Source organism: Stegastes partitus, unplaced genomic scaffold (assembly GCF_000690725.1).
Source record: "Stegastes partitus isolate 25-593 unplaced genomic scaffold, Stegastes_partitus-1.0.2 Scaffold124, whole genome shotgun sequence".
NCBI lineage: Eukaryota > Metazoa > Chordata > Actinopteri > Pomacentridae > Stegastes > Stegastes partitus.
Window position 1 is genome coordinate 312354 of NW_007577855.1, and position 10213 is coordinate 322566.

Sequence of the window (10213 nt, forward strand, 5' to 3'; positions counted from 1 at the left end):
ATACTCTCCTTGAATTACTGTTGTGAGAGGTTAATGAATTCGGCACTTGTGTTGTCTTTCAGATCTCTCACACATTATTCAGACATAAATAGCTGAATATTAAAGCTCCAAGGTTTGTATTATTCACAAAGGGTGTAATACAGAGAGAGACATTTATCTAAATAATCACAATGAGATCTGCAGCAACATTCCTGCAACAAGTCCTCGTTTCATTTAATGCTTCAGACGGGTGTTGACTGAATTCTACTTTGGAGGCTGTGAGGTTTGATTCGAGTAAATCTCTGAAGGTCTCTTGTGTAAAGCATCTCAGAGGAGTAAAACTGTTGCAGCTGTATATCTAAGCACAGTTTTGGAATTAAATGTGCAGCAATCAGATACAGAATTGTGTTTTGTTGGAAATTCTGCAGCACCATTTTAATTAGGAATGAATCAAACACTGCCACAGTAGCCGCGCTGCTTTCTCTGGATCATTTTGGGGGAAGCTGACTACACAGCAAGAGAGACTCGGATATTTACAACAGTGGAGCAATCGAGCCTTGTGGCATGTGGACAGATGAGTCTTCAAATGTCAGACTCTGACATTATCAAGCCTTTAGGAGCGTCTGCTATCTGTTCCTGTCAACCTGCCATCCACACACGGATCTGTGTGACGCAAGCATGAACACCGTGTTCATGTCTGCGCACTTAGGAGCTACAAGATCAAGTCCTGAAGGGAACATGATGAAAAACAAATGCGCCTTTCCTTGTGTCAGTAATAGGTTAGACTTTATTGATCCCAGCAGAGAGATCCTTATACATCAGGAACACTAATAATGGTGATGCCTCCGTTCACAATCGGCCCCTTGGTATCAAACAATTACTGTGTGAATGCTGCTATACCATCCTAACCAGGTGCCCTGATGGACACAGCCTGCCTTTGGCCACATTAATAACTCTGTGAGAGATGTTACCAAACCTCACATCGCCTCATAATGGCTTCAGGAACGTTTACAGGAACCGACTGCAGCCTTTGGAACACTAACAACCTGCTTTGGTACTACTGGCATGAGGAGGGTTATGTTTGCATCGTGAAAAACTGCAGGAATTGATTAACGTGTTTCCGGGACTGTGTGAAATACTGAATACCAAAACCAGATCTATCCATCCATCCATTATCTATACACCGCTTAATCCTCACTAGGGCGGCTTTAGTCTGTCCCAGTGAAGGCAGGGGACAGCCTGGACAGGTCACCAGTCTATCACAGGGCTACACTTAGAGACAGACAACCAAGCACACTCACATTCACACCTACGGACAATTTAGAATCACCAATTAACCTCAGCATGTTGTTGGACTGTGTGGGAGGAAGCCGGAGAACCCGGAGAGAACCCACGCTGCACGGGGGGAACATGGAGACTCCACGCAGAAAGATTCTGGGACGCGAACCGGCAACCTTCTAGCTGCGAGGCAACAGTGCTAACCACTGCACCACCTTGCAGCCCCTGAAACCTGATAACAAAATAATTAAATAAATAATAAAAACTTAAATTCATGTCCTCTGACTCTCCAAAAGTTGTCCCATGTAATATTATGTGATACTTATGATGTGGTTTATTGGGTTTTTGGCTTGTTTTTTTGGTTATCTTCATATTCAATACTCAGTTAGCTTTCGAATTTCCCCGAGGGGATGAATAAAGTTATTTGAATTGAATTGAAACACACAGTCAACATATTTAAGCTGCTCAGCGTCTAACTGCCTACAAGTTTCTCTCCGTGATTTTCAAATGGACTCAGCTTCACCTTCCTCAGTCGTTACATTTCACCTGTAAGCAAATCGTGGAATCTCTTCAGGACTTTCTTCCGCCCCTCTTTGCAGCAAAGTGGAATAATCTCAAAAGTAGCTGCAAGAATATTCTTAGTAAGCCAGTAAATCCTTGCTCATCTCTAAATAACTAAGTACTGTAAGCGTCTGGATCATTTCAATATTTGAGACGTTGCCTCCAGTGACAAAACCGTCACTGAAGAGGGAGATGTTATCAGAGCATAACTCTGATTTGTAATGCACTTCAGCACCTGTGGGATGTTTATCCCCCGAACACAGCAACACAGTTTACCTGCGAGCGGCAAATAAACAGCTTCCACCCAGCTCCCTCCGCCGTACATCAAGATGCAAAGCAACGTAACGATGCTGCCTACCCTTGTTAGAGTAACATATGGCGACCAATAAAACCTAATTGTTACAGGATAAGAGCGACTCGGTCTCGGGTTTCTACACTGTGAGCTTAAAGCTGAATGAAACCAGCCCAGTCGAGGGAATTTGTGCCAAAGATATACAGATAAAAATATGCAGGTCAAAGTCAAACAGAAGTTCGAAGCTGACGTTGAGACGGCAGCCGATGATGAAAAGGAAGAAGAATAAACGATGTGTTTGATTTAAGACTGCAGACACAGCAGAGCGAGAGGAAAATGTGTTTGCTCCAGTACTTGAACAAGCTCTAACACACAGCCACACCAATATGAAAAGACACATCTTCAAAAGCAATCTCATAAAAGAAGTTAAACTCACTCTTGTGTGCCCGACAAAATCAATTCACTGTTGAATAAACCGAATATACAACATCGAGTCAAAGAGATGTAAACTATCAACAAAAAAACTGAATCAACAGCGATCGAGAGCTTCATTGAAATACATCAGCCTCCACCTGACAGCTTGCTGGCCAGATCCTGCCGTGTTGCACATGAGGAGGAGGACCTTGGCGTTGCTGCCCTGGTTCAGGTATTCAGAGGAGAGGGTGCCGGATGGAGGTAACCTCTGACCGTCGGGTCCGGCCGTGGAGGTGTAGGGAGAGGAGGGGAGGCTGTGGTGATACCCTGAGAGGAGCAGAGGAAGCAGAAGGAGCTGTTAATACAGGCTGATGCACAAACTGTATGGAGTTGAATGAAAACCTTCACGAGCACCTGCAAAATCTGATTTTTTAATCCAAAATGAGGGAACTCAGAAGAAAGTTAGTCACAAATATGTACATAATAAGACAAATGAAGCTCCTTTAATGCACCTAAAGATTAGATATAATAACTATTCTTACATTTATGAAACTAATGAATTCAGCTGAGAACTAGATCAAGGAAGTGAGATGCTTGGAAACTGGATACGGTTTGTATTGCAGATTTAGAGGGAGGATTAAAAGGTAAAGAGTATTAGTTATCAAAAAGAAAACTACAGCTGTGACTTGATAATCCGACACTAGAAGTAAAACCTTCTTTTATGTCGGATAGCAAGGCTGTCGGATTGTCAAGACGGAGGTCGAGATACAAGGAGGGCTTGATGCTTGAAGGCTCATTTGTTGTTAATAATTGTTCATAGTTGTTATAATAACTAGTAGGGTTGGTCCCAATAGCACTTTCTGGTCTTTGGATATTCAGGCCCAATTAATGATGAATATCCGAATATTCTGAGTGGTCAGGGGGACACTTCCACCCCAGGGGAGCGCTCTGATGGGGCGGAAGTAGTCGGAACGCATGATGCTAGTTTAGGATAGTGGTCCCAGTTCTGTTACCATCCATGTTTACTTCTGTAAACACTGAGCACGCTCACTGCGTGTGACGTCGTTGTGTCCTCTTCTGTGCATGTGGGACACTTTTGGGTCGTATGAAGTTCACACAGCAGATCACATACAAGTCGTATTTAACTGGAAATGTGAACGAACTCGCAAAAAATCTGATTTCGCAAAAAAATCAGAATTGAGCATTCAGTTTGTTATTCATGCAATGTGGAGATTGTACATATCTGTTATTTTTACATTTCCAAACTTGGGTATGGTTTCGTACTGCAGATTCAGAGGGTCAATGTAAAGAATATTAGTTCACAAAAAGAAAGAACAACTAGTTCTGCGATGGCTCAAGTCCAGAAACTCAGCCGGAGACAAATTTGCTGGCAGAAAGCTGGCGGTGGTGCGCTTTTTTTTTTCCCCCCCAGCACCTCGTCTCTAAAAGCACTGCTCACCTTAAAAGCTTATTCTATCAAGCGGGCGGCACTGAAATGGACCGGGGTTACAAAACCGCTCTGGGTGCCAGAATGAAAAACCGCTATGCACGCTATCAGCTAATGTGACATGTTTACACTTTTTAAAAAACACATTTTCTAAAGAAACGTCCATTACGGTAGAATTGCCCTTTGATTCTTATTTACCCCGAGGAGCCGTAAAAAGAATCGCATCTGCAAAGCGCGCACACATACTTGCACACAACAAAAGCCCCGCTGCTGTGATTAATAGTGAGTAATAACTGAGGGGGATACAGAAGGCACAACCTCTTGTCTCCCAGGAAACATAAACTTTGACATTATCAGAGGATTTAATTAAACAATGCTTGTTTGATCCCAACCGTGCAATTAATCACTGCCAACCTTCCAACGTCACACACACACACACGCTCAAAAGAAACCTAAACACACGGAGGAAAGCGAGCGTGAAAAGATGTAAAGCTTAAATGTTTTGCCTGCATAAAAGCCAGCAGAGAGATTAATAAGGCACACACAAAGGGTTGAGTGAAAGAATTTCATTTGACAGAAAAGGCTACAATTTCAGGGAGTAGATATCTTTTTTTGTTATAAATGGTATCTGAAAAGAATGAAAGCGCTGACTGCTAAAGGAAGTTTGGAGAATTAAAAAAGCTGTGACTAAACTGATACCCAGTCCTGTGTAGATGCTTCTCCTTCTTCTTATTTATACACGCAGGTTTCAAACGCTGCTCTTTAAATGGGGAATTCAGCTCATGTCTCTTTCTCTTGCTCTCTTCTGCCTCTGTTCTCTCTGTAGCCTTATTTAAGTCTCACTTTTTCCACTCCGGAGACTTAGAAGTAAATGGCGTCTCCACAGTTTCAGCTCAGTTTTGTTTCAACCGAAACCGTTCCTGCTCTCGATTAGTTTGCTTGAGATAAGATAAGATAGTGTTCACTGACTCCTTAACCGGGGAAAAGTTACAGCAGTTAGATGCAAACGAAGCACACTAAGAAAAGATGTAGACCTTTAACATGCACAGATAAGGCAGAACACATAGAACACATATGGGGTGTAGAATTTTAATTAAGACGTTATAAAGACTAGCGGCGGCAGTTTGTTATTCCACCTGATGTATGTATGGAGTAGAATGATGATGTATGTATACAGAGAAAAACTGTGTTTGCATTTGAAGGGTTATAAGAATAATTAAACAATTCTAACATATTTAAATTCATGGTGCAGCCATCTACAGTATGCAACAATGACGACAATGTAAAAATAACATGCATCCTTGAGTCCAGCGGTTCTTTGGTCCTTAATCAAGAGATGGGACACCACCAAGAGGTTGCACGATAGACCAAAGAGGTTCCAAGATGTTTACTCAGATAAAGACGAAGAAAATATCCATCCATCCATCCATCCATCCATCCATCCATCCATCCATCCATCCATCCATCCATCCATCCATCGCTTAATCCTCACTAGGGTCGTGAGGGGTTGGAGTCTATCCCAGCTGACTTAGGGTAAAGGCAGGGGACATAGTGGACAGGTCACCAGTCTATCACCAATTCACCAATTAACCTCAACATGTTTTAGGACTGTGGGAGGAAGCTTGAGAAACCGGAGAGAACCCACGCTGCACGGGGAGAACATGCAAACTCCACGCAGAAAGATCCCGGGTGCCCCCATCGGGACGCGAACTGGCAACCTTCTTGCTCCGAGGCGACGGTGCTAGCCACCGCTCCACCTTGTAGCCCATGAAGAAAATATGCTGCACAACATTGCATATATTTACTCAGAGTTTTTCTCGGCTAAATGTTCACTATTTCAGGCCACAGGATGACGATCTCCCAGTGTTATATTTTTAACAATCTTAATTTGACACATGATCCGCTTGTCAGAGGAACGGTACGGATCGCTTTATTAAACACATAAATAACAGTCACGTCCATGTTTTCCTTCTACATTGAACTAAGCAAAAAAACAACACGACAGGCTGTAACGCAATCAAAGTGACACACATTGGAAGCATTACGCATCTCGAAGGTGCAACCAGAACACAGTCAACATCCTGAAAGTAGCATCAAGGTGGCAGAGATGTGAATCACTACTTCTGTCAGCATCCAGGCAACCATATGCACAGCGACTCATGGGATCACACAAACTCAACCGAATGTGTGGGAAGAAATGTGATTCAAGTCATGGATGGAGGTTTTGGACCCTAAAAAAACATCCTCCTCTACCCTTGATATCAGTCACTCATATGTGACTGAAGTGATCACGCAACAAGAGACAATGCTTGAAAAAATTGGCACCTAAAGCTCCAAAAAACAGCAAAAAGAGCAAAACATATATATCGGTTTTCAGCCCAATCTGATGGCAGATCTTTCCTTACACTTGTTCTCTCTCAGCAACCAGGATTCCGGCGAGTAATTTTATAACCAGGGAGTAATATGTCGTGTGTGGCGAGCGGCGTGATTTCACCCACATGTCCCGGGCGTGCTGGGAAAACCTCCTGCCAGACTCTCATTCTCACACCCTGCATCCCAGAGAGGGGACGGAGGAGATCCACGGGCGGAGGAAGGTGTTAGTGGGGTGGAGGAGCGAGAGGAGCAGAATGGAGAGAAAAGAGGAGCCAAGAAAGAGCAGCGCTACCTAATTTTATAGGAGCAACTCTCACGGCGAAGACGGTGACTGAGTGGCACTTTGAAGGTCCTCTTAGAAACGCACTGATTCAGTTTGCATGATACTGAACCATGTGTGTTGTTGTAACAATGTCATGGTCGCTGCAGGATTTCCTTTGTAATCTGGTATTTGTAATTAAAAGATAAACATTGCAACTGAGGGAGAAGGAGACAGAGATAGAGAAAGGGGGATTGTGAGGAGAGAAATAAACAAGAGAACTAGAAATGGCTCTTGAGGTTTGGTCGTGGTGTGTATGGCAACATTAATTAAACAGCTCGGTCCAGCCGAAGACGACACGCCGCCGCCGCCTCCTCCGGCGCTCGCTCTCCCCTTCTCTCTCTCTCCATCCCACGTTTCTTTCTTTTGTCTTATCTTACGCTCTCCTCTCTCTCTCCCTTGTACTCTATTTATCAGCGCCACTATCTACTTTCTCTTTCTTTTCCTGCAACTCTCCATTATCTGACCACGAGGGATAAATCGGCTTCACACAAGCGGTCAGGTAATGAGAGTAGAAAATAAAATCGGACTAATAATTACTAGAACACAACAGTATTGATGGGGGCTGTTGGATAGGTGGAGGAGAGGAGGACACATCATGTTAAATCACCTACAACATTATGGGTTAAATGTGTAACACTGATCATCTAGTTATCATCTAATGTCCTGCTGGTGTCCTGGAAATCATGTGGATGTTACTTTGACATGCAGCAGAAACCTAAACATGGCTCCAGACCAAGAAAACCTACAGAAACTTGCACCCCCCTCCAACAGGACAATGCACCCAGAAATGGCTCGAAGACCAAGAGCAAGAGCCTGAATGTTGAGCCAGCCTCCAAACTCCCCAGATCCCAACCAGACTATATAAAAGATGGACGTAGCTACCGTGACGTCACCCGTTGGTTTCTGCACTGAGAAAATGAAGCCAGGGTTTTGCTACTTCCTGGTTGACATCTTGGATTTTTGGAGGCAAAAATCGTCGGAGGGGGGCGGAGCCATAGGAGCAGTGATTGGTCAGACGGATCGAGAGGCGGGCCCTCTCTGCCCCACCCACATTTACCGCCTTCTGCTCGCTTCGTCTGTATGGTCGCTGCCGACTGTCAATCAAGCCAGCCACGCCCCTTGCCCCGCAAAATGTTGATGATTTTTTAAAAATTCTGTATTGATTTATTTTCAGATTGGCCACCTGATCTCTGGATTTGACCATTAACAATAAGAAAACAATCCTGAGCTGGAGAATGCAGTATTTGGTGATCTGTGATCACTTCTTTTCCAATTCAAGTCTATGGGAGCCAGGGCTTTTTGGAGCGAGCAGCTAGCGGACGTAGTGATACTGCAGGTTTTTGACACTTCCGGGTTGGCTTCATTTTTCAGGGCCAGTTGCTACGTCCATCTTTCATACAGTCTATGATCCCAGCTGACTAAGCATACATACAAGTGTGGAACAAGCCTGATCCACGTAAGCTCAAACCCAGGAAACCCCCCCAGGATCCTGAAGGATCTATTGTCCCACACCACAGGACAACCCCATAGGTTCTGTCTCCATGCCTGTTCTGGTGGCACGAAGGGGAACCTACACAATATCAATGGTATGCTTTTAGGTATACTTATGCATTTTATAAATCAAAGATCTCTCAGTTCTACGCTGAATGACGAAGCTACTCTACTGGAAAGTGGGAGGAAAGCACCTGCTAACTGATAGCACAGCACCACCGGCTCAGTGTGGCTTAGAGCGATTGAATAAGAACATCTTGAAGATGACTGTGTAAAAAAAGAATAAAGAAAAAAGGTCCCACAGTGTCTCTGTTCATATCTATAGAGGATAAGTGTCTGTATTCATTAGAAATGTGTTCGTCAAGCTCCCATTACTCTGCACAACTCACACACACAAAAAGGCCTTGTGTAAGTAGACAGTCGTATTTTACTGCTGCACCGGGGGCATTGGCGTCTTCTATTCAGCTCTGTTATTTCATTTAAAACCCCCAGATAGCACTTTGAGCGCATGTAAAAGTGACGCCTCGCCCTCCCTCCTCGGCAGGACCTGGATGAGTGACCCCTGTCAGTGCAATCGACACGCCCGACCAAAAATACCCAGGTGAGCGTGGGCTTGCTCCTCGACAAATCTGAGGTCCTGGCAAGCAAACAGCCATCTGAGCACAAAATGGCTCTGATGACAGTGAAGCACCTGAGCTTTTTTGCCAGCAGCAAAATGACAGATTAGGCAGTCGGCACGAAAAGGAACTGAGAAACACCTGATGCTCCTTCTTCTTCCACCATCCCTCAACTACATCCAGTTAGTTTTCCATCTCCGACGCCAGTGGGGAAGGCACAATATTGTGTCAACAGCAGCCCCAACACTTCTTTCTCTTACTCGAAGGGGAAAAACAACACACATGAGCGACAAAGCTCGCAATCAGTCACTCTGCCCAAAGTATTTTGCACTTAGTTACATCACGTCTCAAATATTTAGTCCGGCAAAAATCCCCACGCCGAAATCAAACTGCTTGTGAATAACTTTAAATATGTGAGTTTTCAAGCTGTATTATGGACTAAAAAACGTCCAAGAAGCTCAATCGGGTTCAAATAAAAAGCTGAGAACCAAAGTCACAGAGAGGTCTTTCGCCGTCCATAAAACTAGAAGACGTCTTCCAGTGTCCTCCGCCCTGCTGCTCGGTTCACTTAAACATAATGAAGTTGAGTTGCGACCGTGCGGAAGGTGTTTTAACATGCTTGTGGGGGCAGACGAAGCTTTCGAGCTGGCATTTACGCAGGCATTTATGCGCCGTTTGTGTCGTTCTTAATAAGGCGGCTGAGCGGAGTGTAGCCGTTATTTCCCAGATGAGTTGGGAACACGTTCCAGAGGCGGCGGTGGTGATCAGAGCGCCGACTGTAGACACATCAAATTTCTTTCTGCCTTCGTTCTCTTCAGGTTATTTTAAATGATGAATCCTACTGGAGGGGCGAGAGAGTCCCCCTGTGAATGTTTGCGGAATATTCTTTTTTTTTTTTTTCCCCTTTCGCTTTTCTGCACCGAGTTTGCTTCAGGCGGCCTCTAACCGTCTTAATGGAACTGCACGGGATGCGCGCTTTGCAGGAGTTTAATTTGCATGCGTGATGTCTTTGTCTCAGTGTGAGTCTATTTATGTACGCGCTCATAAGCTGCAGGAGAGTTCATACGCGCTGCATATGAACTATCCCTCCACTCATACAACAGTATTAGATAATACCAGTTCATTACTTATGGTTTTCTCAAAGCGTCGCTGAACCAATACTCTGATTTCCCTCTGGATTTTTGTGCTTCTTAAAAGTTTTCTGCTGCAAGCCAACAAACAAGCGGCACATGTTCACAGTGAGTGAGGAGTTTCTGTAATGGTGATCACTTAGAAAAATGCTTCTGGTAATGAGAATTTAAAAAACAAAAAACAAAAATAGGAACAAATGTTATTATGGGCTATTTCTCATCCAATCAGCACATTGCTTTATAATGGCCAGAACAAACAGTACAGCTAGAAGAGCATTCGAAAAGGTCACCCTCTGCCTTATACTGCAA

The 10213-nt window shown here is 44.1% G+C and overlaps 1 protein-coding gene across 1 annotated transcript in view; it reads right to left on the minus strand.

Annotated features, from left to right (window-relative positions):
* usp43a (ubiquitin specific peptidase 43a) overlaps positions 1 to 10213 on the minus strand; it is a 159807-nt gene that overhangs the window by 51470 nt on the left and 98124 nt on the right. Inside the window, exon 7 of the mRNA XM_008278480.1 lies at positions 2683 to 2851. Within this exon, the coding sequence (XP_008276702.1) occupies positions 2683 to 2851 (169 nt within the window). The remainder of the gene's footprint in view (positions 1 to 2682; positions 2852 to 10213) is intronic.